This window comes from Colletotrichum fructicola, assembly GCF_000319635.2.
Source record: "Colletotrichum fructicola Nara gc5 chromosome Unknown KSG_Nara_v1_contig04, whole genome shotgun sequence".
Lineage (NCBI taxonomy): Eukaryota > Fungi > Ascomycota > Sordariomycetes > Glomerellales > Glomerellaceae > Colletotrichum > Colletotrichum fructicola.
In genome coordinates this window covers 139,659-158,567 of record NW_027094054.1, presented here as the reverse complement: position 1 = coordinate 158,567, position 18,909 = coordinate 139,659, and the positions used below count along the sequence as shown (strand labels likewise).

Below are 18,909 nucleotides of genomic sequence, written 5' to 3'. Positions count from 1 at the left end.
AGTGATGCCTCCAAATGCATTGAATTGGTGGGATCTTGATGAACAGCACTGACTCGAGTGACACTGAGAGATGCTGCAGGTAACGACGAAGATGGAGGCCTGTGCCTGGCGCAGTTGACAGCGCTGCCAGGGGTTTTGGGCGGCTGCGCATTCGGCGTTTATGCTTACCGCTGAGCGGCCCTGTAATCCGGGATAGCCGAGCGATTATTTCTCCTGTTTTCTTGACGAAGGATGCAACGCGGTGCGGCGGGCTGGCGTCCCTGACCCTGGGGGCTGTGGCTGAGCGTAGATCATCGCCAGCCGGGCGACGCCGTTCCAGCGTGACTTTCTTTCGCGCGGTGGCTGTGAAGGAGGATCGGTAGGCAGACACTGAGGGACACAAAGTGACATCACACCATGGGAGAATTGCACATTTAAATGTTGAGGGGTCCGCCGGTCCAACACCGAGGATCTGGCTTGATTGTTGATTGACATCCAATCTCGGTCGAGCGAACCCGATTGTTCGTACAACAACCCCCAAAACCAAGAAAACATGCCTATCACAAAGCCCCTGCCGGACGCACCCGCAGATGAGGCCCCGCCGCCGTACCAAGAGAAACCATCCGGCAGTCCGGCGCCGCTGAACACCGGAAGCCCACCACCGGCGGGGAGCCCGGGGCCTTCCGCGCCGCCGGGCCAGGTCGCGCGCCAGTTCCCTCCGATGTTCAATGTCTATTCGCAAAGCTTCACCCGCACTATGCTCCTGGGTGAGCACCAAAACCAACCCTTCTACGCAATGTCAATCCACAGCGGCCTGAGCAGTTCGCCGCCAATCGTGCTGCACTCGGGACCGAGCAACACCCATCCTCCTCTTGCGTCGGTCGAGTTCCACAGCTTCAGCAGCAGGATGAGCATCACGCTTCCACCGGCGCCAAAGGGCAGTCCGGGAGGCGCACCCATTATCGAGCTCGAGTCTCGCGCCGACTTCCCCAGTTACAGATATGTCTTTTCCATGGGGGTGGGCCCCAACTGCGAGAGGCTGGAGCAATTTGAATGGCGGACGAGTTCTGGCGACGCAATTGGCATTCTGGACGGTAGAAGCAGAGGACACAAGTTAGTACGGCTGTCTCAGACCGTCCCAGCCAATGCACCGCCCGGTGTGTTCAGAGGAGGCGACGGCAAGGAGGTTGTCGCGGCCTGGACAAACGCCCACACGAGCATGACCAAGGCCGCCAAATTCGCCTTCATGGGTAGCGGTTTGACAGGAGAGCTGGGCGAGCGCTGGGCAATCATGGCCGCCATATCCGGTCTGGCTATATTTGAGCGCGAGAGGCAGCGAAGGCGCAGAAACGCTTAGCATCCCGCATGCGCGCATATAAGCTACTTGAGTGGCGACTTGGGGATTGCATCTGCATTTTGGAGTCTTGGCTTCAATTTGGCGCTTCATGGATGCACGATTGATTGCTGGCATGTTGACGAACTGTTTCGTTTTGTTTTTTGATACCCGCATCTTTAGACGAACATGAATACCAATGAGCAGATAAGCTCAATACTTGCAAGACAATGACTCGGAAAGTTCTGCGCTCTGTCGCTTTTTGCTGTTTGATGGCGCTCTTTCTTGACTGTCCAAGCCTACCTACCTTGTCGGTTTCTGCGAAGGGGTTGCCGTCAGGGGGGAATATTCTGCGTGCTTCAGGTTGAGTGAAGCTGCCACCTCTTGTTTAAGTCGAGTCAGGGGCAGAACACAGAGGGATCTAAACCTCTGTGAACCGCAGGAACCAACATTGGACTCGGCCGAAAAGAAAAAAAAAAGACACAATGAAGGTAAAAGCCAAGCTTCGCGCTTCCAGTCGAGATCTCATCCCCACGAAGGCACCCCAGCATCACATCATGAAAAGTCGTGAGAGTGGACTGTGTGCTGGAGACGGTTGGATACCCAGGCGAGGATTTCCATATGATCGGCGATGTTTTGTGCATCCCAGGGGTGGACTGATCGGGCAGAACAGTTGGGAGACCCCTGCAAGACATCTGGTGGGTGGTGCAAAGCCGATGTGAAGTTGCAACGAGGGGGGGCCCAGCAACCTGGCCGCGGTGGAGAAGCGAAAAGACGTGCGTGATGTGCGGTGAAGCGCTGGGCTGGGATGAGAGAGATTTGACGGGGATGAAAGATGGGATGGAGTGACGGGGATGGGCCGGCGAGGACGCCACTTGGGAGGGCCCAGCGGCTGGCAAACGGCACGGCGCTCCGAAGAACATTGATGACTTTGCAGTCCTTTTGAAATGAAGTCTTTGCAGAGAGGAGGAATTGTCGGTGATGACGACGGTTTCAAAACGTCTCTTTGCATTGAGAGATACATTAGGCGCCGGGCGCCAACGTCGTCATGGCGCTGGACCAACATCACTTGCATCGTGGAGTGGGCACGGGAAGTCTATCTACTATTAGGAAGGGCAGCATAGCGTCGAATTTTGAATGACGAATAACGATACGCGGTGGGTTGCGGGCAGTGGGCAGTGGACAGCGGGCTGTGGCGTACTTTAAATCAATCTCGCATCGAAGAATCCTTTTTCTTCTAGGCTGACGGATCACCGGCTCAGCAGAGGAATCAAGCGTAATTTTGAGTCCCATCAGCCTAGGCGGATAGCAGTCCATGTTACCGTAACTTGGGCTTCGGATAACCACCGCTCGGCCCACGAGGCTCCATCAACATCCATCTGTTGGATTCTTTTGGGTCTTCCGAGAGAGCTCATGTCCGAAGTTGGTGAGTCGACGGGCGGTAGAAAATCAATAGAAGCAACTCGGGACCAACGGCAGCGAGGCCAGGCGAGATTCGAGAAGCCTCGGATCCATAACTCTTTTCCCTAGTTTAAGCCTATGTCCGGAATGGGGGCACACCAGACCCAGCAGGCCCAGCAGGCCCAGCCAGGCTAGCCGGTCTAGCCAGCCGAGCTCCCCTTCCTGCAGAGATAACCACCTGAGGCCTGCGTTGTTGGTGTTTGCCCTGCTCAGAGATTATTGTAATGAGATCAGGAGGAAGGAGTCGACGAGCCTGGACGCGCTCAGGTCAAGTTGTTGGCGGCAAAGTCTCGATTGGTGGAAAGGGGGCGAAAGCAGGCTGCTGTCTGCAGGGGGAAGAGCAGTTTTTGAGCAGCAAGCTGCCCGCGCGATGCCCCTTGAGGCTCCGCAGCAGCGGCCAGCCACATGGAGGTCAGCCTCTATTGGGAGATGGCGCGTAGAATGTTGATTAAAGATGCGGAAACTGCAGGGCGAATCTGGCGATAATTAAGAAAGGAGAGGGTCAGGACTTGGCGGTTTCAGGGTGGCCGCCGGGATCAAGCGGAGGCCTGACCGGGGGTTGACCGGGGGGACGACGGCTACACGACCAATCGGCACGGCCAGCGAAGGCCGGGGTGGGGGGTAGACACCCTGCGGCCCCGGTCACCCCGGCCGGTGATCCTGGTCGGTCGTCCAGTCATCCCATGTCCTGTCGAGGGGCTGCTGTCTCATCCATTTTTTACATGTCAACCCCAACTCAGCAAACTCACATTGCTTCTGCTGCCCAGTGTCAACCACCATCATGACTACACAGACTACAAGTCACTTACACGCACCATCTCTGCTAGTGTGTATCCGCACCTTGTCCACCTACTATGCTTCACACACACTCCCGCGTAAGCGCAGTCGGCACTCGCCTGTCTGCCCCCTCTCCTCGGCCTAGCCCCTCCCCAATCCCAGCTACGTGGATGCGCCCAGAAGATGGCTTCATCCCCCTTTCGCGTGTCTAACGCCAAAGCTGAGACCTGGCCTTGCAGTTTGCATTCACCTCTCGCAGTGAAGCGGTTAATCAACCACCCACATCCCATGATCCTGGCTTGACTCCCGCATACGCGAGATCCTCCCCCTCCCCATGTTCCTCTCCTCTCTCCACCAGCCTGGCCGAATATGATTGTCCTGCGTATAATTGAAACTTTGGCGGAGCGGCGGGAATGACCCTTTCAATCTTGACCCGATGTATGCGAACGCCCTGGACTCTCAACGGCCCAAGTGACCATCTTGGGAACAGGGCGACGATGCCTTCCCGCATATATCATCGCCGTCTCCCAACCATCACCAGTCCTGGTTCTACCTTCTTTCGATCCATAGTGTTCAGCTTCACTTGACCTGTGATTCTATCTCATTCCTTCGTTCAGATTCGTCATTCTTTTCACTTGACCAGGTAGTCATTCATTTTCGGTCTCAGACCTCACAACTCTCATTTCCAAACTACCCAGATATTCTCACAGTCAAGCCACAGGCAACTTTTGATCAACTCTCAAAAACCAACCCACAACAAATTCGCCAAAATGAAGTACACTGTCGCCTCCCTTCTTGGATCCGCAGCCCTGGTGGCTGCCCACGGTTACGTCGAGAACGCTACGATCGGCGGTGAAGCCTACACCTTCTACCAGCCCTACCAGGACCCCTACACGAGCCCTGCCCCCGAGCGCGTCTCTCGTGCCATCCAGGGCAACGGCCCCGTTGAGGACCTCACCAGCATCGACATCCAGTGCGGTGGCTACTCCGCCGGTGGTGTCAAGGGCTCTTCTCCCGCCAAGCTCGAGGCCAAGGCCGCCGCCGGCTCCGAGGTCACCCTCAACTGGACCCTCTGGCCCGACTCCCACATCGGCCCTACCATCACCTACATGGCCAAGTGCCCCGACGCCGGCTGCACCGACTACCTCCCCGGCACCGACGCCGTCTGGTTCAAGGTTCAGGAGGATGGCCGTGAGGGTACCTCCAACACCTGGGGTGCTACTCCTCTCATGAAGGCTGGCAACTCTGGCGTCAAGTACACCATCCCCGAGTGCCTGGCCCCCGGCCACTACCTCGTCCGCCACGAGATCATCGCCCTCCACGCCTCCTACCAGTACCCTGGTGCCCAGTTCTACCCCGGCTGCCATCAGCTCGAGGTTACCGGCTCCGGCAGCACCTCCCCCTCCGACCTTGTCGCCTTCCCCGGTGCCTACAAGGCCGCTGATCCCGGTATCACCTACGATGCCTACAAGGCCCAGGAGTACACCATCCCCGGCCCTGCCCTCTTCTCCTGCTCCGGTGGCTCTGGCTCTGGTGCTGCTTCTTCCGCCGCCCCTGTCGCTACCTCCGCCGCCGCTTCTGCTCCCGCCTCCTCTGCCCCCGCCGCTACCTCCGCCCCTGCTGCCACCTCTGCTGCCGCTACCACCTCCGCCCCCGCTGCCGCTGCCACCGATGCCGCTGATGAGGAGGACTGCCCCGTCGAGACCCCCACTGCCACCGCTGCCATCACCCAGGCTGCTGTCTCCGAGGCTGCTGCCACCCCCACCGACGCTGGCGACGATGAGGACTGCCCCGCCGAGTCTGAGGCTTCCGCTGCCCCTGTTGCCACTGCCACTCCCACCCAGGCCGCTGGTGATGATGAGGATGACTGCCCTGCCGAGTCTGAGGCTCCCGTTGCCTCTGCCACCCCTACTCCCACCCAGGCTGCCTCCGACGACGAGGACGACTGCCCTGCTGAGTCTGAGGCTCCCGTCGCCACTCCTACCCCCACCCAGGCTGCTGATGATGAGGAGGACTGCCCCGTCGAGACCCCCGTTGCCAAGCGCATGACCTTCCACGAGCGCCGCAACCTTTAAGCGGTCTCTTGGTGTCTTCGACGCCTAGATGGCTAAGGGAACGAGCTTCCCGGGCTGCCGGTGGATGTTCACGCTTGTGGTGTCCCCGACGCTGATAGGTCCCCAGACCAATCCGTTTCATGTATAAAGTCTTTGTTGTATATCGTTTTACCTCACGTATATATCAGAACGATATAGATCGTATCATTCTCACGTTCCAACTTATGTCACTCTTGCCTTACTGTGATATGTAAATGTGCTGTAAAGATTCGATCTGTTGTAACTCCTTAATCGCTCTCAATAATTCACCTTGAGCTTCTGTTTATACCTAGCCTTTGCCACTTACTAGTTGCGAAAAAGCATGGCACACAAGTTATGTACTCCGTCTGCAGTAAGTCAAGCTTCAGTCGCCAAAAAAACGTGACAAAGAAATTGAAAAATCCCAATGACATTGGTATATGTGGTCATTACATCGTGAAGAGAATCTCTCCTGTCCGTATCCATAAACTATGATATGAGTCTGCACTATGTACCATGTAGCACACGAGAGAAGTCTTTTGACACATCCATTAGACGCTACCGCTTCCTCCACTGCGCAGGCTAGACTTCTCTGCACCATGACCATGGCTAGGTGCAGCAGTAGGAGGCGTTGAGCGACGCTTTCGCAGCATGACGAACGCGATGGCACCAACAATAGCCACGACACCGAGGGTGACCATGGCGCCAATGACACCGGCGACAGCGTTGGACATGCCGCCGCTGCTCTTGCCAGAATCAGAGCTTGAGGCTTCCTCTTGGTTGGCGAAACAGAAGTCCGCGACACTAGAGCAGACAGAGCACCATTCTCCGACGGTGCTGATCGCACGCTCCTGCATCTCTGACACGAAGCGCGGCCAAGATAGAGTCTCTTCGTTGGTTCCAAATAGGGGGTACGGTGTCAGCTCACCAAAGGTGCTGTTGCGGAACAAGAAGCGCACGCGGAGGTCGTCGTCGGCGTTGTCGGGGAACGTCGTCGTGTTGTCGCTGAACAGCTCGAAGGCGATGGTGGAAGCATAGTCCGGGAGACCGGTGAAGTTGACCGAGAGGGGAACGAGGTCGACGAGACCAAAGAAGGCGAGGAACGTGTCGTAGCTACCGGAGAGCAGGGAGAACTTGAGCTTGCCCTTCGAGGTGACGGTCTGGTTGAGTTGGGCGAGGATGCCGGCTGTCAGAGTCTGCGCGTGGATGGCCCGCGCCGGCTGGGAAGCGTTAAAGTTGTATCCAAACTCGGAGCTATCGGCGAGGGTGCGCAGCTGGAAGAGCTCCTCATCCGTGACATTGCGAGCCAGGGAGGTGCTGTTGTGGATGCGAGCAACGTTGATGAGGTCAAAGATGTCATAGGCATTCTTGTAAGTCATGTTCTCAGGCTTGTAGTCGTACACGCTCTCGAGGACATCGTATAGGCCGCCATAGAAATTCTTGGTCGTCTCCATGCGAGTCTTAAACTCGTCGCTCTGCTCAAAAGACTTGTAGGCGGCCGCGTTGGCGGGACAGCCATCGTCACCCTTGATCCAGATGGTGTCCGGGGAGTTCGCGTTCTCGCCGTGAAGGAACACATACTGATATCCATTCAGCGGGCTTGTGCTTTCGCTGCCGTTGTTGAGAGTGGTGGTGGCGATTTCGGCATCTAGGTCAACTAGAGGAGGGTAGAGACCTTGGAGGAAGGCCGTGGCTGAGTTCTTGAGGAGACTCTGGTCCGGGGCACTGGCGTAGATCTGCGACGAGACGTAGTTGTCCTCGGAAATGTTCAGAATCTGGTGAGGGGACCCGGACTCAAGGTAGCGGCTGCGGTAGTCACTGCCGACTTGGAAGCACTGGTTCGCACCAACACTTGTGATGGCTTGAGCTCCATAGTGCTTCGTGTTGCCTTCAAGTCGTTTCAGTCAAAGTTGCGTTTGAGTGTGACAGATGACAGTCAACTTACGGTCTCCATGGCGGGTAAAGACGACCACGCCGTGGACAGTCTCGGCGACGGCAGTGCTGGCAAGGAAGCTCGCAACAGCCAAGGATTTACCGATCATAGTGGCAAAGCTATGAAGAGCCTACTCCGGCTCTGTTAGGGTATCAAATGAGGGCTCCGTACGTTGAAATCGCAAGTTCAGGCATGCTGCAAAAGACTTCGTGAGGCTTTTAATATTTCGCAACAGCCCACCCCCATTCCTGCAAGCCGCCCACTACCCGTCGCCCAGAAGGGCATCGTGCTGTCAAAATGTCATGTAAGGCGTCGCGCAGAAGCGGGGGAATCACACATGTTTCCCAGTCCCGTGGCGCGGAGATGCTGAGGATTTGGTATCGGTTGAATGTTGCCAAGAAGCCAAGTACTTGGCATACATCGTGACGAATCAACGCGGGCGATAAGAACAGCGGTCGTGGCCGGCCGGTCAGTAAATTTCGCTCTGAGGACCGCTAAGCAAATCGAAGCCGACTTGGCGGAGGGGTTGTCAACCTTCTTGCCTCTTCCGTTGGGTGAGGGTCGTTCGGCTGGAGTGCATGAGGCCGGGCCGCGAGATCGGAGACCCCCCACAACGCCGAATACTAAGTCACTGGCGATTGAAACATCTTCGTCAATTGTCTTCATGATAATCTGACTACTTCGGTTGATACGTCTCAATGTGGCTGCTGAGAAGTATGTGATGGGTAGGGGGATGCCGTTAGGGGATGCCAATCTGGAAAGATTCGACCTAGGCGCCCTCTTCATTGGACTCTATATGGCCCAACATAGTAGGATTCGCTTCAGCAAGCACTGACACTCTATCGGCCTCGTCACAGGGCTCTTAGTCTGTGAAGCATTTGGCCCCATACTCGGCTGGGCTAAAGAGACGCCAACTCAGGGGATAGGTTCTCTCTTTACTACTTCTAAAAGAGTCGGAGACAGAGACCATAAATTCGTTTCAAAAGAGTTACATCATTTTTGTATGTATATCCTCGAGTTGTCTTAATTACCGCCTGGCTCACGTGTAAGATATCTCGAGGGCTTTAGTTTTAGCACCACCCTATATCTGTATTCTTGAATATCAGCAGTGCAAGACACAGATTACAAGCCATGGTAAAATAGACAACCTATTTTCCAGATGAATGTCATGTGAAGCTATAAGTCTGGAGGTCTAGAGGTGTCAACAATCTAACACATCTGTTAATCAAATCACGCCATCGCCAGCCAATTGCAAGTCGTCAAGTTTGAAAATATAGTATGAAAGTCATTTCCACCGCAGGTAACACCCCACCTTTAGAGTCAAATAGGTGTTCTGCGATGATGGATTCATTTCAGAACCACTAGATCCTCTCCAAGATATTAGACAATTCCTCAACTCAACTGATGACTACCGGCATAGGTTGTTGGACGCATGAAGGGCATCACGTGCGCTACCCTAATGGGACCCAGCTGGAAAGGATCACGGATACAGCAGTGTCGGATGTCCTGCATCGTTCGGCCTGAATGAGAATCACACAGATTCGCAATGATCTCAGGAGCTTCAGCGTCCATGGCAGAGATGTCATGCGAGGCGCCAAGCTGGCGGCTAAGTAATTTGAGCAATTTGACCTTGGGACAAGTCCAAATCTTTAGTCAGGCGCATTCAACAACAGGTAACCTAGTATAATGCCAAATAAATCTGGACAGATACATTTGATAGTTCCGAGGCCGGCAGAGAGGTTGATTTTAAGCTGTGGGGAATCATGTGGGATGAGTAAAGCGTGCCGCAATGCATCTCGGCAACACGCGCGCAGGATAGGACGGGGCTCAAGGAGAAGACATGAAAGGGCTCCCTGTCGATTTTGAAGTTGGATTTTTTTTTGTTCATGCTCCTTTTGATGAGGATTTGTTTTTTTGAGTTCCACGTCTCAGACCGCAACAGCAGTATTAGGCAGTTAACTTTGACCATGAGGCGAATAGGCCATCATTGTGCTCTGACAATGACCAGAACTTCCGTAGAGGAAAGTCCTAGGAGAATAGTTCCGAACCATTGCGCGCGTTAGCACCACTTGGAGTGGCGCGGAGGGAGCATGTGTGAGAGACCATCTATTAGTTGTTGAAGGTCCATCCACTCCTTCACCGTTTTACATCGTTCTTCTCGGGTTGCGACTGTCCGTATGATCACGCGGACTGGTTTCGGAGGCCAAGAAAGTCAAGCAAAGGGGGGGGACAGGTGTGAGGTATGCTGTTGTCAACGGACTTCCAACGGTTCACCCGGACAACCAATGAACACGAAGCTAGGTAGAGTGTGGCAGGTCAAGACGTCGAATGCCGCTTCCCGCCCATCAGAACAGAAGTCCCAAGTTTCACTCGGAAAATGAGGTCCGACGGGGAGCCTAGGTCAAGTCACGTGTGGCAGCAATTCTGTGAGAAGCCATATTACTGATGGTGGTGAAGATCATAGACAAGACCTTGGCGAGGCAAATGGAGGATTTTATGTGTCAGTGGTAGGACGGCATCTGCAAGCAATTGGCTTCGGTGAAATGGAGGATTGTGGCGTATCTGCATTCAGCCGGGGGAAGTACACACTTGTCGACGTGTCTGGATGTCTGGCAATGGAAGGCCCAGGGAGGTCAGCACTTTTTTGTGCAAGCTGTTTAATGAATGCCAAACATTCGCCCGGATAAGAGACCTTTCATGAATCTGGCATCCCTGCTAATCCTGGTGGTTTCTGGGCGATATCTAACGACCTTCCTTCTCTCGGAGAAAGTATCGGAGAAAGCCAGTAATGCGAGGTCTAGTTATCAACACGAGTCGATAAGGGATTCTTGCGTGATCGCTCGGGTTTATCCCCGTCGTAAAACCACACGCTCGCTCCGCGGTCGGTCTCGGTCGAGATAACCATGCGCCCAGGCATTTTCACCGGTGGAAAAGCCTGCAAAGTCAGGAATGCAATTGATAGTGGGCTGAGACGATTGTGCGGTGTGGATGCGCAAAGCTGCTGTTGTGGGACAGCGGCTGTCGGTCGGAAGCCTCATTGGGGAAGAGAAGCTTGGCCTGGGAGACCCTGGTTGAGGGGGCCATTGGCCAATAACGCAATGTCAGGTTGAAAATGGTTAGATTTTGAAGCCTGAACGACCAGTAACAGAAGAATTTGGGAGCCCAGATTTGTTTGTTGAGTCCAGATTATTGGACAATGTGATCAAGTCTCTCAGCCCAGCCAGAACGTCCCCTCGACCTCGACGATATCATCGTCGTTCAGCCTCTGTACCTCAACGATTGTCCTGGGCGGGAACAGCACCTTGCCGGTGGTGTTCAGCTCAGCCCAGAGCTCATTCTGGACTTGGTTGACGATGGGGCGATAGCGATACATGTCCGACACATAGACAACCAGACGAACGCATGATGTCTGGAAACATGTCAACAGGGGTAACTTTTTCACTGCAGTCGGAGTCATGTCCTGACCAGATCGGACCCCGCCGACCGCGCCAAATGGGCCATGTTCTCATAAGCCAGGCGTATTCTGGGATACCCGATTTCAGCGAGCGAGCTGTTTGAGGGATGTATCCCACGAACGCCGGCGATGTAGAGCGTTGGGCCTGCGATAGAGAGCAGGCTGTAGGGCCCCGTGACATCGTAGCTAGTCGAAGGGTTGATGTATTTCACGCCCAGCGGGGATGTGTAGTTTGGTTCCAGAGTTGGCTCTGGTGATTGTGGAGATGTATTCGCTGCTGCGAGCGCAAACAGAAAACATGTTATTGCACCAAAGAAATTCATTGCGGATGTTTTCTTTGATATTTGCTATCGGCAGGAGATTTGACAGCGTCAGTGCAAAACAGGTGTATATAAGAGGCCATACTTGGTAGCATCTCAACCTGTTTTACAAGTGGTGAGCTGCAAGGAGACTTGTATTGATCCACTATGTGATGTCACGCAGCACGCGTGTCACCCAAAATGGGCTTGGCAAGCAATAACACCTCTCTGTGATTGCGGCTACGATGGCTACAACTTTTGTGGAAGGTGTTGCAGAGTCCAGGAACACGAATAGTAGAGATGTGCCCCTGAATACTAGGAAGGAAAAGGAAGGCGTTCGTTCTCAGGAACTGTTTACTAAGTGACTAAGTGACTAAAGTGTAACATGGATGGCATGGGTTGGACAAAGTTGTTCTCGAACGTGACCTGGAATGGCGCAATTCTATGCAATGGGGTCCGCAGGCGCAGGCGCAGGTATTGCTGGCATTGATTGCTGAGTGTTGAAAATGACGCCATCGCACGGTCGCGTTAGCTCATCCCGATTGGGGAGATTGGCGGCCAGGATTGCGACATTGGCGACGGCCTTAACCTCATCGTCGGTACTCGGTGCAGTCTGGAGAAGAGGGCGCCTTTTTACTGGGAAGGGAAAGGTACGGACAGGTACCGGCAGCAGTCCCCGCTGGACTCTGGGGAGGCGAGAGACAGAGAGGTATGTAGAAATGAAATTTGACGATGTCGCAAGCTTATGCTGAAAAATCAAGGTTGCAGACGGATCCAGCGGAACATTGAAGTTTTTTTTCCCTTCTTGTTGTCTACTAGTGGTTTCGAGGCCCAGGCCCAGCCCAGACTGAATCATTCGAGACCCAGTTGATGACGAGAGAGAAACGGATGAATACGTGGACACTGGGCAGCAGCAAAGGTGCAAGGCCAAACGGCGATGGTCTAATCGCCGATTCGGCCTTAGCAAAACGGATTGAATTTTTTTCTTTTTTTTTTTTTCTCTTCTTTTTTTTCTTGAAAGAAGAGAATGCGCAGGTGACCCTTCAACGTTTTGGCGGCGACATTTGACTGGTTCAACCTTGAGAAGAGTGACTGATGGAAATTCGTGGTTGGCGGGTGTGTGGTGTGTGCTGCGTGCATGATTTGCTGACAACGCATCCTGTTATGTAAGCTTTTGGTGATGACTGTGCACCTTGAGAAATTGTCCGTTACAGTATTTGGGACTTTGGTTTAGTTCTTTGCATAGGTAGGTACTCTGAATTAAATTGAATCGGCGATGGGATGCACTGGATATCTGATTGATTGAAGAAACAGCCAGTCAACTTATAGTGTTTACTGCATAGTATTATCGGAGACATACACCATGAAAGTACTCCTTCGTTTCTGTACTTCAGCTGGGCTGTTTAGAGGGCGAGAGAGAGCAAAGGCAGTCGGTCCAGCCTTACGGTGTGGCTCCCCCGCAATCTCAGCAGCAGCGCAGTCGGCTATCGGTGACGGTGCAGCGAGACCCGTCCGTAGCCGTGTGGCCGTCTCCCACGACGGCAGCGACAACCGTTAGCCTCGTCCGGCGCGCGCTGTCACTGGCCGGCGGACTCGCTTAGCGGTCACCTCATCGCTGGGAGTGGGGCTGGACCCCTGGAGCACCGCTGGGAACCGCTGTGGCAGAAGTGGAACATCTGGGGGGCTCACACCAATTGACCCGGCGATGTCGCCATTTTCGCCCCAAAGCACCTCTATCACGCCTCTCGAGTCTCCCCTACCTTACAGAGTACCTTACCACACCTAGGCAGGTACCTCCCAGTCAGTCACTGCCCGGAGCACGCCCGCACCGCAATCGACGTCGGCCTCGCTGCGACCGTCTTTTCCTCTGTCTCCTCCCTCAAGGTCTACTTGCGTTATCCACCGTCTAAGACGACCACGATAAAACTACTCGACCTCCCTTCCCTTCTCCTCCGACCGCGATCCAAGACAGGCTTCGATCACGACACCAAGCCAAGCGACGACGACACCAGCGCGCTGCCACCTCGATACTTTCCTCTTTGTTTCTCGCCGTCTTCACCGGTCTCGATTACCTTACCTTACACACACTACCACACACCCCCTTCGGCTGAACCTTGTCGTCTGTCCATCCACCAGCAGCCTCGACGATCCGCATTCATACCTCTCGCCTGCTGCTTCCACCCAACCTTAGCTTGCGCTGCTGCTGCTCGACCATTTACCCTGCCGACCGCAAAAAGGCAACCCAAACAACAGAACCAAGGCCACAGAAGTCGAAGAAGCAAAACCGTCCCATCTTTCCGCCCCCCTTCTCGACGAATCACCAGGGGCTCAACCTCCTGCTCTGCGCCTCGCCGTGCGTCTTCTCAACGTGCCCAACTCAGGCGCTACACCACAAAACACCACTACAGACGTCCGCGCGCGAACTCGACAACGAGCGCTTTAATTGCGTGCCCTTGCCAGCTCCCCTGCTTCCACCAGTCGGGCGCCGTTCCTGTGGATCATCCGGGGCTCCCTCCTTTGGAAGCTGCCAACATATCCAGCAGACCAAGCCATACTATAAACAGCACTGCGAATCTCCTTTCCCCTGGCTCGCACGCCATCGCCAGGTCCTCTCGCCTCACCCTCACCCAAAACACCCGCCAACAACCCAGAAACAACAGAGTGTCACCCTGTGTCACTGTACACACGCGCATACGCTTGCGTCCGTCTCGTCGCTGCGTGCTCTCGCTGCCCCTCGACCTTAGGGGGCACTGCTGGCCCTGTTCCCTCGACCTTGGCGACATTTCGCTGGGTTCCAGAGGACAAGCACCAGCCGGATGATTTGATACCACTTCCCCGATCGCCTGTGCTGCTCGTTTCCTCTGTTTTCCACTGCCTGCTCTGAAACCTATTGCGGCCATGGACCTCGCAAGCACGTCAACCGTCCCGGATCCCCGGAGTCTGAACCTAGATCTGGGCTTGAGCCATTCGTCGTCCAGTCACCGCCATGACGAGCTCGCTGCCTCCAAGTCTCCTGCCATCCCTTCTCCCAGCTACTTCAAAACCACACCGACTTTCACCGCCCTCGACGACGCCGGCTTCAACTCCAACTCCAACTCTACACCTGCTTCGAATCCCACCACCACCGTCGCCAACAATGTGACTACGAACCAACAGCCTTCCAAAGACAACTGCGACAGACGGAGACCAGACGAGGGAGAAGCCTCGCGATTTCCAGCAAATATGCCTACCCAGCTGGTCGGCCAGACAGTGACTCCCTTCCTTAGAGAACATATCCCTGGCATCTACGCTCCCATCGGCAAGCCCGACGTACAGACCGAGGACAACACCCTCAACCAGAAGCGAGACCCCAGCAGCAAGTTCTGCTATCGTCACCGGCCCGACGCAAAGTGTCGTCGCGCCGCCGACGAGTCCAAAATGGTCTTGATCCAAAGTGTAAGCCAAGCCAGTCTGGATGCACACAGATACTATCGTCTCCGTGCTGACACTTGCGCACAGGAACTCGATAAGCTCCCCTCCGCCGACCAACAAGCCATCACCCACGTGTGGTCCCTCTTCTCCGCCGCCCCTGCCAAGCACCGCGACCTCATGCTCCAGGGTATCATCACCCAGTGCTGCTTCCCCCAGCTATCCACAGTCTCCCGCGAAGTTCACGAGCAGCTCAAGATCGACTTCATGGCTGCCCTCCCCACCGAAATATCCTACAAGGTCCTCGGCTACCTCGACACCGCCTCTCTTTGCAAGGCTGCCCAGGTCAGCAGGAGGTGGCGCGACCTCGCCGACGACGACGTGGTATGGCACCGCATGTGCGAGCAGCACATCGACCGCAAGTGTACCAAGTGTGGGTTCGGTCTGCCCCTCCTCGAGCGCAAGAGGCTGCGAGACTGGAACAAGCAGAAGGAGCTCGCCCGAAGCCAACGGGCTGAGGAGCCCGCCCGGGAGCCAGAGCCAGCGCCGGAACCTGAGCCGGAGGCCGCCGCCCCTGCGCCGTCCCCCAATGCCAACAAGAAGCGTGAGCTGGTTGTCTTGGACGGCAGTAGGAAACGCGCTTGCCGTGAGATTGGCGAGCCCGGTGCACCCAAGGCCCAGACCGAGCGGGAGAAGGACCGCCTCATCCGACCGTGGAAGAGTGTCTACCGCGACCGCTTCAAGGTCGGATACAACTGGAAGTATGGCCGATGCCACATCAAGACGTTCAAGGGCCATGACAACGGTGTCACCTGTCTCCAGTTCGACGACGAGATCCTCGCTACTGGTTCATATGACGCCAAGGTTAAGATTTGGGACATTGTGACGGGACAGGAGATTCGCACCTTGACCGGTCATACCATGGGCATTCGTACGCTCAAGTTTGTTGGCAACTTGCTCTTCAGCGGCAGCTTGGACCATACGATCAAGGTCTGGAACTGGCAGACCGGCGAATGCCTCAACACTCTTCAAGGCCACAGCGAAGGCGTCATTTCCGTCGACTATGATGGCAAGCATATTGCGTCCGGATCGATTGACAAGTCGGTCAAGATTTTCAACCTTCACAACAGGGAAACATTCTGCCTGCGCGGACACGAGGACTGGGTCAACCATGTGCGACTTGACCCCGGTTCGCAAACGGTGTTCTCGGCTTCGGACGATTGCACCGTCCGACTTTGGGATCTGCGAAACAAGACGTGCATCAAGGTCTTTGAAGGCCACATGGGCCAAGTCCAGCAAGTCTTGCTTATGCCGGAGGATTTTGAGCCGGACGAGGAGATGCTAGCGGCCGACATTGCCGATAACTCCTCCGTCCACAGCGGCCGAAGCACCACCCCTTCGGCCTCGGCGAATGCCTCAGCGAACGTGGCGTCAATCCTCGGTTCTTCTTTCGGAGACTCGGGCTCGGCGGACGATGACCGGACGGCGTTCGGCTGCGCCTTTGCGTCGGACCCCACCCGGCCCCTCCCGCCCCGCTACATGATCACGGCCGGACTGGATAACACCGTCAAGGTGTGGAACACCGTCACGGGCAAGTGTCTCCGCACCATGTTTGGTCACGTGGAAGGTATCTGGGGTCTCGTCGGCGACACCCTCCGCGTGGTCACCGGCGCCAACGACTCAATGGTCAAGGTCTGGGAGCCCAAGAGCGGCAAGTGCGAGCGCACCTTCACCGGCCACTCGGGTCCTGTTACCTGCGTCGGTCTCAGCGATAGCCGAATGGCCAGTGGAAGTGAAGATGGCGAAGTTCGCCTTTACAGTTTCGAAGCAGACGGTCCCCTCGAAGAGTGTGGCACCCCTGCGTGAAAAGAGCGATTGTAATTTTTTGGAGTTTTCTTCTTTTACATTCTGGGGTTCTGGCAGGTGTCTGGCGAAACGATTCCCAAACGGCGATTTACGAGAGATGGACTTTGTTGCACGACAGAAGAAAATGCCTATGGCAACTTGTCTCTTCACGTTCAGATTATTTTAGAAAAGTCCTCGAGGACTCTGGGCAGGGTATGGAAAGGGAAAACCCATGAGGTGGGCGGCGTTCGTGGATTGCATTTTTATGGGAATTTCTCTGTCCATCACAAAAAAGGGAACAGGATGGGAAAAAAGTAGTGGCAGCATCCAGAGTACAGGATATATCAAGAGGCCCGATTTAATCTACTACACAATTTACGACTCGTACCAGGCTTTCACATGCTCGTGCTTTTTTGGTTGGTGTCTCACGTTGGATCTAACGACTGACCAGCCTCATTTTATCTAGCACGAAGGACTTTCATCTGATACCGGCGCGTCGTGGCAAAATTAGCAGCGGCGGGAACTTGGAAGCAGCTGTTTGGGTAGAGGGAGGGAGGGAGTCAGAACGGGAGCAAGGCCAGGTCCAAGCTGGTTTCCTCCCGCCCGTCCCTCCATCAGCTGATGGCTGGGCCAAGAAGGCCATGAGGCGGTGCCTGACGAGACCACTGGATTAGCTCCGAAAGCGGCATAGTCTGTGATGTCTGCTGCTGGTGTCTGTTGGACTGACTGGAGAAGAGGAAGAAGAGGTGAGGAAGAGGTGAAGATGATGATCCAGGCCAGGACCAGCCTCCGAACCTCGGCATTTCTGACGAATGGCCCTTCCACTCGGCCCAGCGCCGGAAGTGCCCGGTATCCACAATCTTGTCAGGTTCTATCTGTGATTGCGGACGAGTACGTACCGCATGTCTCCCCCGCAAAATCACAAGCTCGGCTTGGAGTCGGTAATGTGAAGGCTGCAGTGGCCCGCGGAGGTTTCTGCCGTAGCATGCCGCGCGCTGGAACGGGGCAACGACTCTTTTGGCGCTACGTCACTCTTCTTTGCGCAGAATCACAGGCCGACGACTGACTGACTGACAGAGTACCGCGTCAGTCAAGTTGGTTGTTGGAGTAAGGTAGCCTCAGCTCCTCCTCAGCATTGCTTTGCTTTGTCCATGCCTCTCTTCTGAATCCAGCACTGACAATGTGGACGCAGCTCCGGTCGTCCAGTGCCGCTGCTGATGATTCCGGCAACCAATTGGTCTTCTCCAACAGAAGAATAGAGATGGCCAGGGGGTGTTTTGGAAGGGGGGGACACATTTTGATGACTGAAGAAAGATGATCCAAGATACCTTTTCCCCATGGTCCCTCTCTTCGAGCCCTTCCCATACGGTTGCATCCCATCCCTCCACCCCCCGTCTGCCCAGTCACAGCCTCCGTTCCGCCGAATCGGGATGGGCGCGCTCATCATCTTGTCGCAACCCACGCGTGCGCTGCGCTAGTAGCCAGACGTCTGAAGATTCGATGGTTTGAGCCACTCAGACATCGGCCCCGTGCTTGTCTCTTCCATTTTTGCACTTGTTCTTCCTGCTACTGCGTGGAAGACATGGAAGCGTCCGTGTCTGCTCTGCTCTGCTCTGCACATCTTGTTCCTCTTCATCCATCCACACACGCCCTGGTGCCCCGGTCTGCCGATGCCCCTGGCGCTGGGCAGTCTAGTGTCTGGCCTCGTCGTTGTGCCGCGGGTGAAGGGGGGCGGAACTGAGGGACACCTTCTCCTCATATGCTTTTTCGTCTGCTCCCCTCATGCTCGGGAAGGTTGTGTCTAGGTACACATCCAGAGTCACACATACGTACGCACTCCTGGGTACCGTCTGAAGTCGGGGAACCTCGAGTCATCTGCATATGTCTGCTTGTACTCGGGGCTGATTTTCTATTCTGGCTTGTGCCTTGACCCCTCGTCCCCCCCTCGTCACTGTGAACCACCACCCCCCTCGTTCCCTCCAACACACGCCTAGTACGCCACCTTTATATCTTCTGCCGTGGCTTTCATCACCGGCGCCGAGGATGTCTGCTTTGTAGGTCCGTCCCTGACTTGACTTGACGACTTGTTCCGAATCTTCTTCTTCTCGTCCCGGCTCCTTCCCAAGCTTCTTTCCTTGCTCTTTCCCGTGTGTCCCGCTCTTGTATGACTACTTCCTCTTGATACCTCCTTCTCTACCTACACGCGCAGCATCGTCATTGTTCTTGCCATTGAACAGAAAAGAAGAAAGCGTGACTCTTGCTTTGTTCTTGTAGACTCCTTGGCGCGAGCCTCCTGCTGCCTACCTTTCCTGTCATCTCGTTTGCGCATATCCCTACTTCTTCGTGAA

At 55.2% G+C, this 18,909-nt stretch overlaps 5 protein-coding genes across 5 annotated transcripts; 3 read left to right on the top strand and 2 right to left on the bottom strand.

Moving 5' to 3' along the window:
- Positions 1–532: 532 nt before the first annotated feature.
- On the top strand, positions 533–1,336 carry CGGC5_v006785 (uncharacterized protein; the record flags this gene model as incomplete). Its single annotated transcript, XM_032019654.1, has 1 exon — positions 533–1,336. The coding sequence occupies one exon, from the start codon at positions 533–535 to the stop codon at positions 1,334–1,336; it is 804 nt and encodes a 267-aa protein (XP_031883219.1).
- A 2,984-nt stretch (positions 1,337–4,320) lies between these two features.
- On the top strand, positions 4,321–5,625 carry Cel61a-4 (Polysaccharide monooxygenase Cel61a; the record flags this gene model as incomplete). The annotated part of the gene is made up of 1 exon (XM_032019653.2): positions 4,321–5,625. One exon carries the CDS (start codon positions 4,321–4,323, stop codon positions 5,623–5,625), a length of 1,305 nt encoding a protein of 434 aa, XP_031883012.2.
- Positions 5,626–6,173: 548 nt separating this feature from the next.
- On the bottom strand, positions 6,174–7,664 carry CGGC5_v006783 (Testicular acid phosphatase-like protein; the record flags this gene model as incomplete). The annotated part of the gene is made up of 2 exons (XM_032019652.1): positions 6,174–7,510; positions 7,568–7,664. The coding sequence occupies 2 exons, from the start codon at positions 7,662–7,664 to the stop codon at positions 6,174–6,176; spliced, it is 1,434 nt and encodes a 477-aa protein (XP_031883218.1).
- Positions 7,665–10,766: 3,102 nt separating this feature from the next.
- CGGC5_v006782 (uncharacterized protein) lies at positions 10,767–11,056 on the bottom strand (the record flags this gene model as incomplete). The annotated part of the gene is made up of 2 exons (XM_032019651.1): positions 10,767–10,964; positions 11,021–11,056. The coding sequence occupies 2 exons, from the start codon at positions 11,054–11,056 to the stop codon at positions 10,767–10,769; spliced, it is 234 nt and encodes a 77-aa protein (XP_031883011.1).
- Positions 11,057–14,206: 3,150 nt separating this feature from the next.
- Positions 14,207–16,582, top strand: scon-2 (putative E3 ubiquitin ligase complex SCF subunit scon-2; the record flags this gene model as incomplete). Its single annotated transcript, XM_032019650.1, has 2 exons — positions 14,207–14,743; positions 14,807–16,582. 2 exons carry the CDS (start codon positions 14,207–14,209, stop codon positions 16,580–16,582), a joined length of 2,313 nt encoding a protein of 770 aa, XP_031883217.1.
- Between the last annotated feature and the right edge of the window lie 2,327 nt (positions 16,583–18,909).